Source organism: Anopheles funestus, chromosome 3RL, assembly GCF_943734845.2.
Source record: "Anopheles funestus chromosome 3RL, idAnoFuneDA-416_04, whole genome shotgun sequence".
Taxonomy (NCBI): Eukaryota; Metazoa; Arthropoda; class Insecta; order Diptera; family Culicidae; genus Anopheles; species Anopheles funestus.
Window position 1 is genome coordinate 72,277,682 of NC_064599.1, and position 21,341 is coordinate 72,299,022.

The following is a 21,341-nucleotide window of genomic DNA, read 5'->3' on the forward strand; positions in this document are numbered from 1 at the left end:
GGAAGAGAATAAACAAAATAAAACACCAGTTCCCAAATATAGGTTGAGTTGGTGCATGATTAGAGCTAATGCTGGGGTGCCAGACCTACAGAAACAAATGTAACGCACCTGTGAGGGTCATGGAAGTTTTTATTTCCGGTCGTTTTTTTTTGTTGAGAACCTTCCTTCAACCTGGGAAAGTTGGTTCGTTTTCCATACAATATCATCATGTTTTGCCAATTTGATTGATGGTTATTTCCCGTGAGCGGATTTCAAGGGGTATTGCCATCCCTTCTAACGTACTACACAGTGCGTCTCCGTTGTCATTTTGATGTTTGATCGATGGAATACTATATGGGGAAAAGGTAAGCGTTGGTCCACACTGAAGATGGACAAAGACGTATCAACATTGGCGTCCCATTCGTACTTCATTATGAGTGCGTATTGCCTTAGGAAAAGATTGTTATTTTCAATGACAATTTCCAAGTTCTCCATAGTTTTGGAGAGTGATCTTCTGAAATGTCACGTAACTTAACCTTTCGAAGGTGACTCACGGTGTTTTTTCTTCTATTAGTAACTCCCCTTTTTGTTTTTTTGGTCTCAAACGCCTCCATCCGCGAATCTAGTGATTAGTGCTACAAGTTTCCGGACATTACCGCAGCACCGATCAAATACTGGAAAGATCAAAAAGCTCGGTGTGGTCGGTAAGAAGGTGAGGAGGGAACAAAACCAAGATGTGCGGAGGTGTTAACCAAGCACGACCTACGCATCCGCACGTCGAAGCGATATAGTTGACTTGTTTCGTGTGGCCTCCCCAGAAGAGCTCCATTGTACAAATAGGGCATTTTTCTGTAATTTGACTCCACCAGAGGCTTCGAATATTGATCTTTATTGAAAACACTCCTTACGTCCAAAGATGCTCACATTGCCAAGCCATATCACATTCCCCAGTTCTTACCGATGTAGTGGCATTTTCCTAAAAAGGCAAACAGCACATAATAGCGTATATGTTGCTGCTCCAATTTAAAGGTTTATTGATCATTGTGCGTACTTATGGCACACGTCAGGGCGCCACATACCCTTCATCCTACCGACGTCAGTTAAGACCCAGCGTCAGTTGGTGCGTTGGCGTTACGGCGCTAGACAAAAGTGGACGTGGACGACGACGCTACAAATCGTTTTCGATCGAAACTTCCAGCTAAATGGGCAGTAACGCGATTCGATTTATCTGTCCTCCAAAACGCGCATCGAATTATCTGCTCACTGGCGGTATAGAGGAGATGTTATTTTTGGTCATAAATTTAGGAACTCTTGCTCGATTGGCCTAATAAGATCGCGTTTGTCGGGGATTTCGTGTGCAATGGACCATAAACGGTAGGAGATGTTTATCATCCGAAAATGTTTGGAACATTCCACACCGTTTGTTGGACGATCTTTCGGCAGAGGGTCTGAAGATGGTAGTGAGATGGAGTTCCACGAAAAATGAGCAACCGATTATGGCGTATCGTTGCGCTGTGCTGTGGTACGTACGCCAACGCATTTTTTTTTTCCTGGAGAAGGTGATGGGATGTCTTCCAGTTGAAGAGCAAATAAAGCTGTATGATTGATTGTGGACTGGAAATAGAAATTATTCCCGAGAGCTAATTTACCACGAAATCTGTTTAATCCTACGTAATTTTTTCCTACCTTTTTGCTTGGGTAATCCCACACGATGCATTTCTACCGAGATTGGAACTCAACTTTCACAGCAACATTCGTTTGCGGTCCTTTGGCAAAAGAGACGAAACGTGTGTTGCTGGGAGCAGGTCAACCACGAGGTGATGAGATGTGGGTTTAGAGCTTAATGCTTTAACCTGTCCATCTGCATGATGCAAAGAGAGAAGGGATTAATGTCTTGATTACGATTAATCCCGAGCTGGGAAAATGAAACCAGAGCCAAGAGCTTGAGCTTTTTGCCCTTTTTTGGTATCTCTCTCACACTCGCTCTATCGTATTCTTTCTGTTGCCCTTTTGAAAAACTTGGCTTGGAACGGGTAATGGACAGGAAGCTAGCCAAACCCCACTGGCGCCAATGCCCACCGATGCCAAAGGAGAGATTATGCGCCGTTTATGGGCGACAATGACTACCGCAACCGAACAAAATGGATCCAAAACTGAGGAACTCGTAATGGTGTGCCTGTGTATCCTTTCGGGGTAATCGCATGTTAATGTTTGGAAGTGTTAGGGTATTTACGTTCCGACCAAAACGGAATTCAAGCTTCATGTGCAGTAGATGGAGCGTGTAAAGCGTTAGAGCGTTAGGTCGTTTTAATGTCCGGAAATAGGACATTTTAAAATGTTTCTTCGATACGTTACGTATAATGGATACAAGTTATCACGATGTCCTTTCATCGTATGGGTTCATTTTGGTGGCTTAGGGATCATTCAACTATTACGTAACGCTGGTAGAGGGGGAGAGGCGGTTAATGCCAGCGTTACGATTTGTTACACAGGGTGGAGGGGTTCAAAACTACTAGCTTTCCACAGTTTTTTTTTTCAGATCACTTACAAGAATTATTACGAAAACAGCAAGAAACCTGTTCCCCTAAGGCTTGTTTGAATAATCAATACCACATCGGAGCTAGAACATCGTAATGCACTTTCTGTTTGTCGTATAGTACTTATTTAAAAGATTTTATTTTGTTTAGAGAAAGGTTAGAGCTTCAAACAGAAGCCTAGTTCTGGCAGTTCCGCAACAGGTGCAGCAGAAAGTAGATATAAGGACATTCTTACCATGACTTCAGAGAATTGAATTTATATATAAAATTAACGATACTACAGCTTAAGCGGCCCAAGTATCTATTCTGCACCATACCTTCTATATATTCATACATTATTCAGTTAAACCTTACTTTGGCATGCACATTGCGTAAGAAAAGTGGACCTTTTCCGAAGGAAAAAGAACTCAGGAGGACTTACAACATAAAACACATGGATGTTCTTGTTGCATCGGAAATATCGACATCGGTTTACTTGTCCCCCGGGGGCAGGGGATGGACATTGTGTCCCGTGGTCGAATAAATGACACATTTGTGTTGCCCAAAAATTTAGCACTTTTCGATTGGTTTTGACAATTTTCAGCTCCCCAAAGGATTGCACTACAGCCAACCGGCAAACATGAAAGTGAAAGAACGTGAGACTTACCTTTTTGGGAGGTATTTCGGTCTCTACGGTCATTAGGTTTGTAACCTCTTTTCGGGTGGGTTTTGCGGTATTAACACTTCTCATTCCCAGACTCTCTTCCCAAAGTGAAAAGTTGTCCACAGCGCCAGAGTTGGATGGAGAAGATAGAGATTTATCGGATTCGATCGATATGGTTTCGGTGGCTGTTCGTCTCGTTTTCCAGCTATATATGCAGCCATTGTACTTTCTCGTTCAGGCCGACACGGTTCTGAGATCGAAAACTGTTGCGCTTTTTTTGGCGTGTATGCTGGCACCCGTAAGGGCCATGCGCGTGATCATATTATGACACCGGCATCGGTACACTGGATGCAACATAGGAAAGGGTAGGGGGCAATGGTGTGAGAGGAATCTGGGTAGGTGCCCTTTTATTTTCACACCACCAAACCACCAGACATTGGCAAACCGGAAAAAGGGCCCAGATAGGCTGGTAAGAATGAAATTTGCAGAAGCTGTCTGACACGTCGGAAATAGCCTCACGTTTCGTTGCGCTTGGCTTTTCTCTTTGGCACTGATGAGCTTCACAGTACGCCACGATGCCTCCATGGATCTTCATGTCCTCGATGTCATGTCTTCCGGAAGGTATCGACCCGAATGGAGTCGACTGCAACGTGATTAGAATGGTAATGACGCACTACGGTACGCGCGTGGTTTCGTTCGATGTCGATGCCTTTACGTTATGCTGCTTAAGGGCGTTGTCCAGCAATAGTCCCGCATGCCCGTGAGGCCTACACCCCATACGGATGGAGGTTATGCAAAACTAATCGACGGTGTGTCTGAAGGATACTGCTTCCCCAGTTGGCAATGCTAACTTGATGTAATCGATTTGTATACACAGATTACAGCCTGATATGGTACGGGGGCAAGATCTCATTTTTTTGTAGAACAAAAACACGAACGACCAAACTCACGGCCTCCAACCATAGCAATAAAATAAAACGAATTCGGTTGTCCGGGGCTGAAGCTAAACCGGGGAAGGATTCTGATAAAATATTCATTTTTAATATGCCTTAACCGGCCGTAGGAAAAAGAAAAGAATCAAAAACAAGGAACGAACGGCAGCGAAAGCGAAATACTTATATGCAATCTTTATTATCTATCTTGTGATTTGAATGTGTGATTTGTTTTTACACGATGGTTCTGGGTAATGGTTTTGTAATCTTGCATTCCTATTTCGCAAGTGAGCTCATTCTTTAATCGATTTGTGAAGGAACATTGGAAGAAGCAATGAAATAAAGTTATGTTTAAAAAATATTACATTATAGCTATCGTATGATGTTATTTTATATCTTAACTTAACTTTCATTTTTGCCTTTTTATTCCTTTTTAAACCTTTAATAACTAATTAAAAGAAGAGTTTTACTTCGTACCTTAATTTGATCATTACTTCTAGTTTTATTCTTCTTTTTAGACGTTGAAAAAGAATTTTCGTCTTTATTTTATTTTTATATCAGTTTTTTGTTTTGTTGTTTTCTTTACTCTTTCATTACATTCTTATTGCACTTTTTAAGCTTGTTCTTTACATGGCTTGAAAAAGAACATTTTGATTATAATATAATATTTTGATTATAATTTTAAAATGTATTTTGCCACATTTAAATATTGAGTAATTTTTTTGTTTGTTTTACCTCTAGTATTCGTATATTTTTGTTTGTTTAATTCTTAATTATTCCGTTTTATTTACTATCCACGTTTTTTTTATTTAATTGTTTTCTTCATTTTATAATGTTTTTTTTGCTTGTAATTGTTTTAGTCTTTTGTTTTTAAGTTTTGTGTTTAATCGTCTCTATTATTTGTTCTTTTTTGCATTTTTACATAATCGTTTATATGTTTTATTTACTTTATACCTTTTTTGTATTGCACTTTGAGTTTAATGATTGATTTTTTTCGCACCTTAGTCACACCCTACCCATATTTTGTTTCTTACTCATTGACTGTAACATCAACAAATCAATAACGGTTGTTAACAACTTCGACATAGTTTGTTACAAGGAAAAAACAAGTAAGGTACGTTACAACACTTTAACCGGGAGGGGGATTTAAAGTACCCATGTCCGGAATAACAAGCCCTTTGTAACGAGCTAAGTAGAGGTTTGGTTTTTTTTCTCTCCGTTGTAGTGCTTATTGTTGATAGAAATAAAAGATAACTAGACTGTGTGTCCCTGCTTTGGAAATTTACCATTTTTTCTTGTTCTTGGCTAGAAGTAGATAATGTGATAATGGAACAGGGAAAGAACTGACGTTGTGATGAAGTTCTTCTTGCTGAAGAGTACATTATACCACAAAACCCCTTATGACGGTTTCAACCTGATTGGGGTGGAATGATATGTTTTTAAATGCTTCCAAAAATAAAATTTCCACCGTACCGTGGAGCGTTCTCTTTGAAGTAAAAATTGCACAATTGATTTCACGGTGCGGGAAAATTATGCAATTCTTGTTGGTGTGTTTTCTGGAAAGGGGTTTTGAAAATTTTACTTCCACTGCAAATACACCACTGCACCAAGCAATGGGAAGTGCGAAATAATAAAAAAAACGGTGCAGGGTGTATTAACAGGAAGGAAATGATTTTTATTTCCCTCACAGCAATGCATGCAAGTACGCCTGCTGCAGCTTTTTGTTCTTTCTTTGTGTATTTTTTCGCTTGGAAGTAAGATCGTTTTGTCCTGGTTTTTATATCGTGGTATAGACGTGTATTTTACTGCGATGAATTTCAGTGTGTTTGTACGGTAATAGAGACCTGATTTGAGGGTTTGTTGCAGGTCGCTTAGACTTCCCTGCGGCGACAGTGGTAAGGAGTTTTATTCTCATCGGAACGAGTGAAATCGATCATCGGGAGTGCAGTTGTACAGAAACACAAAAACACTCCCCGGGCCCTTTATGATCCACTTGCAGCACTCGGGTACTTTGGACGGTGGAAATTATGTTCGTCTAGGCGTCGGACTCGCACTCCGACGCACCACACCGGCAGTGACACGGGTATGTTCCCGTGTGGCGAGACAGAACGACGACACGGTCGGCCGTACATTCGTGTGAGTGCAGTGCGAATTTTCAATGCTGTACGTGTCCTCGCTCACTCCACCCGGTAGACACGTATCCTGCGACAGTCCGATGAGTCATACGATAGCGATGTTGGTGTGGCATGCGCGTAGCGGCCGACCTGGTATGGTTGATTTCACAATACTCTCGCGAGACCATCCAAGTGGACAAGGGGAGACATCTAATAGCCATGCCGTGTCCTGGTGTGACTACCGAGTCACACTACTTACCTTAAAACAGGGCTCGTCCTCATGGGGATGTTTTTTTTCTTCGTGTGCTTTTCGAAGCAAAAAGCTCCGACATCGACAACAAAAAAATCAGGTAATACGTATTATTATCATTGCAAAACCTTTACGACGTTTAATTACACCAAAATGGCACGTGAACATGATGCTTTCCGTGGGGAAATTGTGGAACGAGAGCACAGAACGTAAATGCATTGTGCACAGAAGGATACTAAGGGGTGTGAGATCGAAAGCTGTCAAGGGTAGGTTACGTGTTCGTGTTTGCATAAAATTGATGCTAGGGATTTATGTTCTGGGGTTTTTTTTTCTCTTACCTACATAGTCTATATGTAATATATATTTTAAAAGGGAGCGGCATATAATTCATGCCACGTTAGGCTAACGATGGATATAAAATGAAGGAACATACAAGCAGACATGCTTTATATTCAAGTATGGTACTGAAAAATGGTAAGAGAGTGTAGTAATTTTTATTTCCGTTACATGGGCTGGGTAATTTATTACATTTGGAGCAAAATACACAAAAATGATGGTTAGATTACTTATTTTATCGATTTTGATTTTTTTCGACCGAAGTTCACATTTTCTACTTAAAATGTAGGCCCCAATAAAAATAATAATAAATCAGTAATAGATTTATGTCTCTTTCAAAATATTTAAGCATTTGAATTCCGATGTTTTTGACGAAATCCCATCAGGTTTTCGGGGTAAACTCTTGCATTTTCACAGTATATAGGGTTTATTTGGGTGATCTTCAATATAATTTTTCATTAAATTTGTATACTTTTCAATAGTCGCAAGCTAGCCATCCAATAATTGAGTGTACATCCCAAAATGGTAGCGAATTACCTGCTGAATTATCCATTTTTACTATTTTCTTGGTCAGGATGTGTTATTCGCTCCTGAGTTATAGATGTGTAGAGCGTGATGGTATCCGAAAACAATTCGATAAAGATAGTTTTTATAGTTTGCGTACCTTAAAATTTATTTTAAAAGATGTCTTTATATGACTTCAATTTTTATTCATGACTTGATGTATGCCCAGTGAATGATTTTCCCTTAAATTTACCGGAAATATATTAATGGCAGGTCAAGACCGCTTTTGAGGTTTTATTGCTACATAAGAAGAAGAAGAAAAAGAGGAAGAAAAAGAAAAAAGAAGAAGAAAAAGAAGAAAAAATCCAAATAACTTGCCAATATATGTCAAACTTGGCGAATTACTGACGACTCCTAATTTACCCTAAATTTTTCCCACAATTTTGGTCGTTGAATAAAATGTGATATAAGAATGGACAAGGAGACATGTCAAACGAGAATTGAACCGAGGATGGGACGTGTTTTTGGTTCATATATTATCTACTGTACTATTTGACCAGCTGCATAACAGACTCCAAATCTTCAATCAAAAGGAAATGATAAATTAAATAATTTTTTCTTTATTTATTAGTAATTGGTTATGTTTTAAAATAGTTCTGTTTAACATCTTTATGTCCTTTTTGTATTTGTTTTCCTTTACTGTCCAACTGTTCTGTGATGGTTAATTGATTTTTATTCCCATTTTATTCACAAATGTCATATCCTTCAGTATGATTTTTTCTTCTATAATTATTACCATTATTCAATCTTTCTTTAAAACAGAAACAAAACAATGCCACATGACTGTTAATGCAAAATGTCAGTCAAGATGAATATCGGTTAATTAGGAGAAGCAGCAAAACAACATTCCCGAATGGCATCAACGCCGTATTACCGTACCCATACATGGTACACAAAAGGGTTTCACTGTAGTGCTGCATTCATATAAAATCTTTACCCTGACTAAAAACCCACATTGAGCCACTTTCTTTGGGCGTTTGTGGAGGTTTTTTACTCTCCCAAGAATTGAAGGGTACTTTGCATAACTTTACTCCAGAAGAAACTGATGAATCGTCGTGTGCTTTAGATTTATGCGTGATATATTCCGTGCATTCGTAGCTGTGGTAAGAAGGTCTCACAAATATAATCGATTCAGTCAAATACGATTCCAAATGGTCGATGGTCAGATGTGCTGACGAGGTCAGGTGAATCAATGCGCGGGACGGGTGTGTAAGATTTTTGGCGACTTCGACAGCGACATCGAAAGGGAAAGTTTTTGAGGCCAAGCTTCCGTAAATGGCGCTTTCGGCCAAGGTTCCAAGGAATGTGGCAGTGCGAGTAGCAATGGGTAGCTCGCTTGTTGTTCGCACTGGCAGGTCGAATATGTTTTAAAATCGATTCTTTGTTTTTGTTGTACATAATTTGTGAAGACAAATTGAAAAATATTTCCAGAGTAAAAGAATATTAAAGTAAAGTAGTTATTAAGCATCTTCTCAACAATTGCTTTAAAACCTACTCAAAATATGCAAGGTCTCTTTGCTCAACTGCATCTGGCTGGTAGTTAAATCTCGAGGCGCTTTGATTGAAATAATTTTCAGCACCAAAGGCATGCGGTCAGGCACTTCTTAAATAAGCATCATAAATTCATGCGCTTCGTAGTACCACCGGTCGTACAGAATCAAGTAGAGGTCGTAAAAATCAATTAAGATTTTTAACCAATTTCGTCCGACACTCTTACCTCGTGCGACGGACATCATTCCAGTAATGGCATACCTCCAGCAGCATCACCTACGTACGAAAGGTATTGGAAACATTCCTGCTAGCCCCAGCGTAAGGAATCTCAAGTGACTTAATTCCGGCTCGATGCCACACGCTGACAAACACTGGTGTACTGCAACGACGTACCGTTCCGATCGCGATGCAAGCGCCAACACACGGTGGTGCAGTTGTCCCAAAAATAAATTGCGATTTACGAGTGACAGACAATCTCTTTCACTGTTGGTGTCCCGTTCGTGTTTGTGTGTGTTCCCGAAATGGGCTACAATGAGTGTAAAATATATATTTATGCATACGAGGATAAGGGTTACGTATGCAGTCGCGCATTCCCTTTATATAGCCTGCCGACCCGCTATGCCAACCGTTACGGGTGGCGTTGGAAATGGCAAACAGAAGTCAACACTGTTTGCAGTAAGTGGAGTTTTACTTCAGGTTTGGTTCAAAATAGCATCCAGCGGGGTTAAGGCATGTGGTGTGCTACTGTTCTGGACGATCGTCAAACACGATCTCAGTGCTGGAGGAAATTCACCCTTATGCGGTTGTCCGACATGTGCAGCTGTGCTCGAAGGTTGTTCTGCTTCATCAGCATCGAAGTTGGTTGCTCTAAGTAGAACCTATCCGGGCGGTATATTGAATGTGTGAAACGAATTTGAGTTGCAAAACAGACATTTCTTTGCATATGGAAATGTTTCAAGAATTTCTAGATATGTTGAAATCCGCCCAGAAACATAGACAAGATCTTGTATAGGGGATCTTCGAAATATAAGTTTTCTCTATTGATGAACTTGTAAATAGTCTTAAAGTTCTTAAGTAACCTCAACGCTTCCAATAAAATATTGGAATTTTTTCTTGAGCTCTTCTTTATGCAAGTGAGTTATTTTGTTTTGTCAAGAGTTTATGACAAGACATTTGTAGTCTTTCTTGCAAAAACTGAGTTTAGCATCCACCATAGACATGATTTATGACTATTACTATGTCTAGTCTTGAGAGTAGTCGACGTGACTTCTTTTTTACTGACATTCTAGGATCTCTTACAGTGTGGGAGGAAGATTTATTTGCACTAAACTGTTGCCCGGTGATAGATGTCTTGCAGTTTTGTGTTCATAAAACAACTCCTATGGAAGAACGAGTTCTGAAAATGTTCTTCATGTTGCAAGTGCTTTCAGATTTTGAGATAAGAATCGAACATTAAAACCCTTTCGTTTACACACTTTAAAGTAGGTTACTTTCCAAACCATTCCTGACGATCTTCTGTGTAAAGATGCAAACAGCAAGAAATTCATTTATTCCCGCTTGTCATGTGAAGGTCTTGTGCGAGACGCACCCATCATGTATAGAATTGAAGCACTAGATGATCGGTGTGGATGATGTTTTCCACGCCTGATGGCGTGAGTTCTACAAGCATACGGAGACACACGGACACATACGCGCATTAGCGAGATATTCACGATCGCTTGATGGTGTTGGAGGTGAAACTGTCGGGTCGGGAGTTAAATCCCAGCTGGTGATCATTTTGCATCGGCGATCACTGTCAGGCTACTTAGTTGCGCCGTAAGTACACACTCGTCGTAAAGATCGCACCGAACCGAAGCAAAACGGAAGCCGACTAAAGTGGGTAGGCAGTTGGAAACGGTGCAACCGGGAGCCGGGAGAGTGGGAAGATCGTCGAAGATCATGCATAAATCAAAGCATTGAGCCGATCGATGTTTTGGGGAGTGGAGGGGATCTGTGTCGCGTGAAGTACGCACGGTGGACGAGTCATCAGCCGCAAGTATGTAGTCATCGGTTTTATTTGGAACCATACGTTGGCGCTACGAGATTGCTCCGGACGGCGAAGATTCAAAACCGTGTGTAATGCAGCGTGACGTGTTGGCCGGGGATTGAAATTGGGAAGGGACAGGCAATACACCAACCGGTGGTAAGCATTTTGTCCAAATAAAGCGCAAACCGCTCCAAATTTGGCAAAAAACCCCCAACCAGCACACCGTTTCGCCGTTCTTTCGTCAGAGAAGATATTTGTTTGTTTGTTTGTTTGTGGGCAATCACGATCGTCTAAGGTAGCTGAGTGGCGGGGAAGCCGTTTTTAGGGGGAAGTTGTTCGGTTGGGGCCCATTTGTTAGTGGGATTGGAAGTTCACGCGGCACTGTTACAGCCGAGACATCATTTTGGCCTTCGCCGATCGCCTACGATGGAGGCACCCAATCAAGTTTTAAGGTCTAGCAGCGGACGTTGAAGAAGTGCAATGGAAATCATGGTGGGTGAAGTAGTGGGAGATTTTATTTTTATTAAACTCTTTCCTCTCTTTCCCTTTTGGTGAACTTCTTGCTTCTTCCCGTACCGAGTTTGAGAGACAGATCAGACTCACTTAAAGTTATGCACAGTGACGAATGTCACCTCGAATTACGTCAGACGTGCGTTGTCCACTATGGAAAGTGTGTTCTTACGTGGGGGAAGGTGTCGTGTCAGGATGGGAACATTAGAAGCTTAGGTGTCAAGTTAGCTCAATTGTCACGTTGTTTAGCAGAGTTTAGAGGGGTAGACACGTATCGTTTGTTTTGAATTTTGTTGAGCTTCTAGCTTTAAGTCTTGCAAGGCAGTATGGAGTGAGTCACAATAAAATCAAAAGTCCTAATCAGCATTAGAACATTTTAAAGTATTAAAAAAGAAAGATATTTTGGTGTTGACCGCTCAATCTTTCAACATCTTCACGTTCAAACATCATGACACTCCTTTTTTGGGACTTGGGTAACGCAAAACGAACATAACCCAGAACCTGCAGCAATGTCCAAGCTGTGATGTCATTGGCAGTGTTAGGACCCAATACAGGTTATACTGGTTTGAGGATGTGTTTTCGTCTGCGATTCTTCTTTTGCGAAGATTTTCGTTTAGTTGTATGATATTTGTCTGCTTAAAAGATTCCTTATCGTGAGGACACGAGCGTTTCAATTGACTTTTTATCTCTTTAACTCCACAGCTCCAATGTTTGTACATAATAGATTAGTGTTTACCAATAAATAATAGTTCGAACGTGAGGAAGCGTATGAGGTCCTTTTTGACCTACAAAACCGTTACCAATCGTTTGTTGACAGGCCAACCCTATTTCATTGACCCTAATAAAGTGGACCTGATGGACACAGGATACCTAGTTGATGGCAAGGTTCTTGAACCGTACCGATGAAGCCCAGTTCCTGGCAAAATGGTTGTACAATTTTGTGCTCAATTAATGTTATCTTTTATGTATCCGATTCGTGCTGCGTATGGGCCTAACTGCACGTTAGGTCCAGTAGCCCATTAGCCAACACTTTTCATCATTTGACCTGTAGGAATGCTTTCACCTCGGGGTGGTGAGTGAAATAGAAAACAATCCAAAAGTTCACCTTAATTATTCATTCACTCACCTACGCTCCGTGTTGGGTGATCTCATTCTAGTACACTGGCTGAGAAGCATTTCCGCCGTCGGCTTTCGACCGGGGGTGTGGATAGAGTTGGCTGAGTTGGTTTTTTTTTGCTGTGTGGAGGCGAGTTTTGTCGCGAATCCACTCGGTGAGCTCATTTGCACGTCCATGAATGGGGTGGGTTCTGCTAATGCTAATGCAAACTTTTGTCGCTGTGCGACGCATAGTATTTTTGTTTGCTTCCTTTTGGTGTGTGACGGTTTTTGGTTATTAATATAGTTTGGCTTCCTTTTTCGCAATCACATTCAGGTCATTCAACGCGAATTAAGAGATTTATACCATTATCGTTATTTATTAATAGTGCAATTGATTTGAATTGCTTCTTACCAGAATCAAAAGAGTTGTTACACGCCTACGCAATGATATGTATCGTAATTCATAAATAATATTAATATGTTGTACATATGTTACATTGATTGATTAATATGCGTATGTATTTAAATAATTTAAGATAAACTTGATTTAAAAAATGACCAGTTTACAAAAATATTAAAAGAAAATGGCTTCAATTGGTCATTTTTTCCACTTCATTTGTTTGGTTTTTTCATTCGGTTTCCACATGTATGTTTATAAAAAAAATAGTGAAGGAACAAAACATAAATATGTTTTTATCTGAAGGAGCAAACCATGTTTTCAAATTTGCATTAGAGCCCCAACACGAGATGGCGCTGTAAGGTTTCATACTCTGACCACTAGATGACGCTAGCGACTTCATTTGTTCGGGAATATTTCCGAAACATAGCGATGAACCCTGAAAGTATGCAATTTGCAATGCTTATGTTTCGAAGCGTATGCAATGACTGTTGGTTGTATACGCCTGATGGTATGCAATGTAGATTCATTTAGAACACATTCGTGAAGCTAATGTGTATTTATTCGTTAAATTTAAAGTTATTTTGCTTATGTACTTATCATGTACATTTTATTTAAAATAAAAAGTTATTGTGATATTTTTACATGTAGTTAATGCGTTATGACAAGTGATACGTTCTAATATTTATATTTGTGGATGCTTGAAATGTACTAAGAATCAATAAACTGTTATTGATTTAGATAAAAGTTTCGGTAGATATTTTCGTTTTAACAGTACGAGTACAAATTTTACAATAATACAAATATCTGCTCCGAACTCCCGAATAGTTAGAAACATTCTTCGACTGTAAGCTTGAACATTTTTGTTGACAAGCGTTAGAAACCTTGTTAGAAACCAGTTCGTATTCAATCCTTGCATCTAATCAGATTCCGGTTTTGGGATGGTAACATTGCGCCGTTGATACACAGAATCTGTTCCGCAGTTGGAACCTGTATTCAGTCTAACTACAGAAGTGAGTGTAAACAGAACGTTCTTTCGAATCATGAGCACGCTTACCAAAGACTGTCTTTCGGAGCATGATCGACAAGTGTTAGAATCGATCTTAAATCCTTCACAAATCGGTGGTGAAGAATATTTGCTACAGGAAGAGGAAAAGCATTTGGACGATCCTCAAGGTATTTAGAGGAAAAGGAGACAAATGTCTGCTGATAACTGTTGTGTGCAAGATATAAAGTATTTAACCGCTTTCAGATGTAAATGCTGGTGGTGATCCACGTATAAAGGAATCCCAACGAATGGAATTGGAAGCGATTGCACTTGCTGGAGAGGGGAAGCTTGCGGATGCACTGGAATTGCTCAGTAAATCCATCGAAACGGCTCCAGAACGGCCGGCACCGTGGAACAATCGTGCACAGGTGTATATTCTGCTCGGGAAAGAAGATGGTAAGCAATACTAGTTGAGTCAATGAAGTGGAATGGTTTTCTAGAATGATAAGTTAAATATTTATTTCAAATATAAGGACAAATCATGTTTGTAAAACAGGAATCAGGGGTAAAGCCAATTGGCGTAGACAAGCTTTTGCTAAAGTGATCAAATCGTAAATATCGTCTTTCATACAAATGTATCAAACGTCTATTTTAAACGTCTTACTGTAAGACGTATGATGCTACTGGATACGATTTATTACAGCAACACTCAAACCAGCGTCAGAAAATGATTTTCTGTTCAAAGTTTGGCATAGCTATACTGCTTTTATATATGTAGCTAAACACGTGACAAAGAGGTAAAGGAACCAAATATCAAGTAGTTGATCGCGTCTGTTGAGTATAAATTTGTAGAAAATACATAGAAAAACTGAAAAATTAGATTTCTAAGCATTGTAACCAGTTAAATGAGCGATATTACAATAGTAAAGCAATCATTTTCCTGTTTCATTCCTCTATTGCAGAAGCACTGAAGGACATCGATCAAGCGTTGAAGCTCTCGAACGGCACGGGTCGAACGGGATGCAGAGCACTTTGTCAGCGTGGCATATTGAAGCGGAAAAATAACGACATTGATGGTGCACGGGAAGACTTTGATGTGGCCGCTAAGCTGGGCAGCAAGTTTGCACGCACACAGCTGATTGAGCTGAACCCATTTGCCGCACTGTGCAATCAGATGTTGCGCGAGGTCATGAAAATGTAAAGTTTTGTTTGTTATTAAAGGGTGTTTTGATAGTTTATTTTCCAAATACTTGTTTGTTTTTACTTAAAAATTGAAAAATTTATCAAAAAATAAAAAAAACTGAGATAAATTAGAATAACGATGGAGATTTAGTATAAAAACATCACAAAAAAAATAAATCAAATTCTGTTATAAGGTAATATATTCTTAAAATAAATGATAATTTAATTTAAAAAAAAATAAAAAAGAATAAAGAACGAGATCAAACAGGAAATAAGAAGATTAACAAAAATTTATAAAAAAGTAATTAATTGAACATTACTTAATACTTTATAAAAAAAGTAAAAAACAAAAAGTAATCCCCAAAACAACGTAAAACAAACAAAAACAAAGTTTATTGTCAAACAAACAAACAAAAACATTCTCCTTTCGCTCTCATTTTGTTTTGTGAAATTTTCATCTTAATGTGTGGTTGCGTAACTGACGAAAAATCAACATTCCGCAAACAAGCTCATTTGCTGTGTAAACTACGTGCTTAAAAACACAAACAAATCTTTAACGTAATGCAAGGGCAAGGATACACACAAACACCACATTTGGTTGGTAAATGATGTTTCATTAGCAGGATACGCTGTTAATTCTAGTTTGTTAACAGCCTTGAATGCCACAGAAGTAGCATGCCAAATACATATGACTTATTATTATTATTATTATTGGGTGGCTTTTTCTTTCCACGTAACAAAATCACCTAACGACCGGGACTGCAGCATAAGTGAATGGCCTCGTCCTAGAGATTTTGGAATGTTTTCCTTCGTTAGGTTTTTTTTTGTTCTCACTGTTGTTACGTTTTTTTTCTTGTTTGCCGCACCATCCAACAATGATGATGAGCCGTTAAACTTTACGACTGTAAAGTGGCCGGTTACAGTTGTGCAAAGCGCCGAACCCTTTCTCTCTACAACACGCATGGAGAGTCGAAGGTTTCGAAAGGTTTTTTTTGTCGTTTTATTTCCGCGCACCCGAATGTACGCAAAAGGAATCCCTTGTGTGGGTTTCACCTGGAGGGAGGTGAAAGGAAGTGGCAAGGGTGTAAAATTAAGGACGATTACGGATTACGGCGATGATCTTGCACTGATCTTCCATAAATCAATCTGCCGCAGTACGCGAAGGCAACCGAGCGCATTCATATCCTTCGGGCAAGGTGCGTAAGATTATGCTGCGAACAGAATGGAACGAAAAAAACGAAAACAAAAAAACACCCAAAAGAACAACCGTTAATCCGTGTCCTGGCAGACGGAAATAAAGCGCTCCATCATCTGCACCGTCGTGTGTGCGCGCGGCTTTTCTTCCGCAAAGTGCGCAAAATGTGCATCGCGCGTGTCGACGAAAACTGTTGCAACAATCCAGTTGCTTACGTTATTATTTGATCATATCAATCTGTAAATTTAAATTTAATTTCACTACATTAACAACTCCCGAGCGGTGGGGCAACTGTTTCTACAATGGAAGGCTGTAACAACTTCCAAAGAAAGGGGAGAAGAAAAAAAGAGCCATTTCACCGAAAACGAAAACACCAACCCCGGGTTTGCATCTTTTTGCATCATTCCCTTTTCAGATTCTGTTCTGCTGCAACCAAACCCCGGGTGGCAATAAAACCTGAAGCCGGTATGAAATTGTCAGCAGATAAAGTGAGTTTACATTTTACAAGATAATTCCACCTTGCGGATCGTTAACTGTAGTGAGTGTGGTGCTATCACAGCCAAAAGCAACATTGTCTCTAACCCCGGTTTGTTTGAGTGACTACATAAAGGAGGCTTTTTTGGGGGACACATGCCATATTCCATGCCGTGAGCTGTATTAAGATAGTCAGTTATGGTAAATATGGAATTGCTTACTAACGGGCTTAGTTAGTATGGTGAGAATTATAGTAAAATTAGAGCAAACGGTTCTGTCAAAATATAAAGTGTAAAAAAATGCAGAACAAAAGGTTTATTTCGCGTGATGGGATCAGTTCGAAGCGTTCTATTATGAGCCACTTGAAAACCTTATCATAAAACTATCACTCTATAGATCTTAGACAATATACATTCGAATATCAACTCGTGGCCTGATGCAGGCCTAAGTGAAAAGTTTTCTCTTAAATAAGCATTGAGTTTACTAATAAATTAACAGGAAAATTAAGGGAAAATTTGTATAAATCCATAAAATTTATGTTACCATGATAAACTGTATAAATAGACAAACAGATCATCCTTAAATTACCTTGTAAACTAATCTTTATTTAATGGTTAATTTATCAGATTTGGCTGGCTAGGGAACATGATTAGTAGTTGAAATAGGCAGCACTGACAGTATTTCGATATCGGTCCCAATCAATGGTTTAATATTTTTGATTAAATATTACTTATCCTTCGACTTATCAGTGACTTATTCTCTTCTTGCGTACAAGGAATTATGTTTTAAACTGTCAATAAATTTCGTTATTTCGCTAAAAGTGTTCAACATGTTGTTGATGATAGTTTTAAAGAAATAAAGAAATTCAATTGACAGGTGAGCTATAAATGGTGAGCTTCAAATGAGCTATAAAACACTGTAAAACGTTTTCATGTATTCTAGTGGTTTCCCGTAGAGTATTTCCCATTAGGAAGAAGTCTAATTTTGCTGCTGGATACTCATTTAGGTTCACAACTTTAATATCTGTAATGTTTACCTAAATTTGATTTTCAGTTCTAAGGTCTCATAAGTCTTTAAGGCGGTTTCAATCGCTTGAAATTAATCACTAAACAAAGCCTAGTAAATTACGCTATAAAATAAAATAATTAGATTTTTATGGTATGTATGGAAATTATGGATTACTAACGCGGATTTAATTACTACACCAGTTACTGTACTATTCTGATTCTTATTTATAAAACGGCAGCAGTCCCTTCAGTTATGATAATACTTTCTTTGAGAATTAAATGTTTGTTTTTAATTACAACTCCATGCGACAACCAATGTAAACGTAATCGGAAAACTTCAAATCCATTTCCCTCACTTTATTACAGCATGTTTCAATTGAGCTTCAACAGTAGTCAACGGTTGTACATATTTCTTACCTTCTCTCTATGGCGTTTTCACATCCTGAAACCATTTCGCCTCCAGCCACACTCGCTCTATTTATCTTTCATTGTTCCCTTTCGCCCGGTGAGGAACTCCGTGGAAGGGTACGATGCCAGGAAAATGAATTCCAAACGATCGGACGCGAACGCGAGATTGTACGATTTGATAGCCAGATTTGTACAAATTTCATTTCTGTATTATTGCTCCCGACTTTCATGAGCTTTCGATCCGGTACAAGATTTAGCATCATTAGCCATAGCAGTGTTAGCAGTAGAGCCGGGTTGACATTACGGTGGAGAAAGCGAAACGCCGGGAGTTCCCCCCGTGGTGAGGAGTCGAAGCACTCCACACTCTGTTACGGTGAGCTGACAGAAATGGCTATGAAACTGCTCAGCTCAATGGCTGCATCCCGTGTGGAACAAAGCTACCGCTAAACATATGCACCAAACATTGTGCAACACAAGAATTAGAAGCGAGCAATGTCGAATTGCTCTCGGTATGAAAAGGGTCGGATCGACGGTGGACTGGGCCGGGGACAACACAAACACAGAAAACCCAATTGAAAAAGCCGAGCTGTTTGTAAAAGTCGCTTATTGTTTCATTGGAATATCAATATTTTCAGCCGCTTTTCCTCCATTTGGTTTGTGCGGCGGCTTGGGTCGGGGTTTTTGTTTTACGTTGTTCTTGTTGTCGCTTTGTTTGGAAGATTTGCGTTTCCCGGCAGGAGTCTGTTTTCCCCTTTTCTGTTGTGCCTGGTTTAAGCTCACTTCCCGTCCATCCCGGCGGGGTGAGGGGTTTTGTGAATGGAGCGGTCCGGGGCCTGTTCAAAATCATTTTATTAAGCATAATTATAATTGAATTGAAATCATTTATTGATGCCACATACCGTACGGTAACGTGGAGGCTAAAGCCAGATTTACCCGTCTTCATTGATAAAGAGATGGCGACCATGGTGGCAAGATCTCGTACAGGCGTGTGTGTTGTTGGTTTGTTTGTTCCTCTCCGAGAAGCCCTTACGAAGGGAAGGAAAACAGCACTCGATAGGGCTTTCCCGGTTTTTGATACCGGCTTATCAGAATGCATTGATCGGGTGGAAACGTGGTGAGGTGGACGACATAATGTAATGTTTAGCTGCTGCAAACTGGTCGGCCCTATTGGAATATTGCATTTCACGAACCATTTCGCCTATCGATCGATAAATGGGGAGGTTGCCAAGTCAAGCTGCATACGTTCGGAGAGGTAGAGCTTTGTTTACTAATTGCCATTTTCATCAGGCTAGCAACTGTTAAACTGTTTCATTGCCCTGCAAGCTGGAAGTAGTTGATTCTTATCGGTTGTTTTAAATATGAGTGGTTTCTTTATTTGGATGAATCGATACACGCTGCATTAGATTGTGGCACTTTTAGGTCTCTATGCAACATGATCTTGAGTGTGTGGGTTATTCGGAATGATATTAGACATTTTAGATAAACTTTTGTAATGAAGTAACTGTGAGATAAATGTCTAGTGTTGTTAAAAATTCCCTTGAAAGAGATATTGGGAATGTCCCTCTCATACAAACGTCCCGATGTTCATGATCCTTAAGTAATGCGGCATACGCTCGTTTGAATAATCTTGAGATTGTTTATTATGAGTTACTGAAAAGGGCAAGACTTGCATCAACAACTCAAATTAAAAGTAAAATTAATTGTCAGAACATTTTCGTAAGATTCTTTTGCGAAATCCCTATGAGATAGATCTGATGGCGATGCTTACCAGAGAAGAATAAGGTATGATTGTTTGCAGTGGATTAATACTTGTGATGTGATGCGAGATAAAAACAACAAAAAATATTCAAAGTGGCATGGAAATTAAAAAAAAGGAAATAAATTATTGTAGTACTCTATCCACACGTGAATCTGATCTCCGACAGCTGCATCTCCGCTTGATCTAGCCAACAATCTCTCTGTGCTTCTGTTTGCCACGTATTGAACAAGCCACCGAGCATCTTTTTGAACAGGGCATGAATCTGGCATTCTCATCACGTGCCTGAATCATCGTATCCTTCTCGCCTTTACAATCGTTAGGATATCTGTTCCATCAAAGAGTAGCAAGCTTTAGATTGTTTAAATACTTTTTTCTTATAATTATGGCGAGAAGTACAATGTGCAACTTTAATCGTGCAAGTAGATATTAATGTAAAATAAATTTAACTCTCATAAAATGATCGTTTTAAAACTTAAGTGAACATTTGAACTTCAAGTTAAGATTTGCAATGAAAACAGATATAGAACTTCTACTTGGTCTGTTCAGGGTCGAGCACGTCGTGAAGACATTGCCAGGTCGTCAATCCGTTTACAGGAAACTCGGTCTAGTGCTGCAGTTATCCATCCACGGCTGCATCCGATCTCCGTCAGGTTCGACCACACCTGATCCAGCCAAAGAACTCGCTGTGCTCCTCTAAGTCTCCTGCGGAAAGGGGTGGCTGACTAGTACTTTCCTAGTGGGGCATGAGTCCGGCATCCTCATCACGTGCTCAGCTATCGTATCCTTCCGGCTTTGACAACCGTCAGGATATCTGTCTCTTATATCTTCTATATTTTTTTACTAGTTCTAGCTAATTGTTTGTTTAGAAGTAAGTCAGAGAATAACGACCAGAGAAAGTAGTTAATTCTAGAACTGTAAGTTTGTACTGAAATTGCACAGAGATTAGACATACGCGAATTTTTGAGGATCTCCTTGGTCCGCTATGATACGATACCTTGAAGGCTAATTGTGTTGTCTGGGATCCGAAGTACATTTTTGGGGGCGATAGTGTATCTCGGTTACTACGTGCAACAACAATCTTTCTACTTTCAGGATCAGTGAATATGAATTTGATTAGTGAACATCTTTTTTCCTAAATTGTAGATCCTCCTAGTAGACTGGTTAACCTTGCTTTTGAGAACCTTTTTTTAAAATAAATATTTGTAGATTTCTATTAAACTTAAAGAAAAAATTGAAGAAAAAAAAGCTCAATAATTTTCTTAGTCGATGTACTAAAATTAGTCAAATAATAGGGGAAACATGTGTTATAAGCTAGTCTGTTAAACAGTTTGATAAGCCTCGGAGTAATAAAAACAAAAAATGAGATTATTATCGATTTGAAATGGACTTAACTTTACAAAAGGATACGTTTTTACAAGAAGGGTCTTTGTTGTTTTTTTCACACAAATATC

General features: G+C 39.4%; 2 protein-coding genes across 2 annotated transcripts in view; one reads left to right on the forward strand and one right to left on the reverse strand.

Annotated features, from left to right (window-relative positions):
* Positions 1-21,341, reverse strand: part of LOC125768480 (single-stranded DNA-binding protein 3) — a 447,182-nt gene that overhangs the window by 29,264 nt on the left and 396,577 nt on the right. The window lies entirely within an intron of this gene.
* LOC125768490 (tetratricopeptide repeat protein 36 homolog) lies at positions 13,857-15,112 on the forward strand. The gene is made up of 3 exons (XM_049436232.1): positions 13,857-14,053; positions 14,130-14,321; positions 14,828-15,112. Exons 1-3 carry the CDS (start codon positions 13,921-13,923, stop codon positions 15,064-15,066), a joined length of 564 nt encoding a protein of 187 aa, XP_049292189.1. The 5' UTR covers positions 13,857-13,920; the 3' UTR covers positions 15,067-15,112.

Excerpts from the sequence above, each read along its gene's own strand:
- LOC125768490 (XM_049436232.1), top strand. The coding sequence starts at position 13,921 with ATGAGCACGCTTACCAAAGACTGTCTTTCGGAGCATGATCGACAAGTG. Across the intron at positions 14,054-14,129 it reads GCATTTGGACGATCCTCAAG|ATGTAAATGCTGGTGGTGAT; the intron begins GTATTTAGAGGA and ends AACCGCTTTCAG. Across the intron at positions 14,322-14,827 it reads TCTGCTCGGGAAAGAAGATG|AAGCACTGAAGGACATCGAT; the intron begins GTAAGCAATACT and ends CCTCTATTGCAG.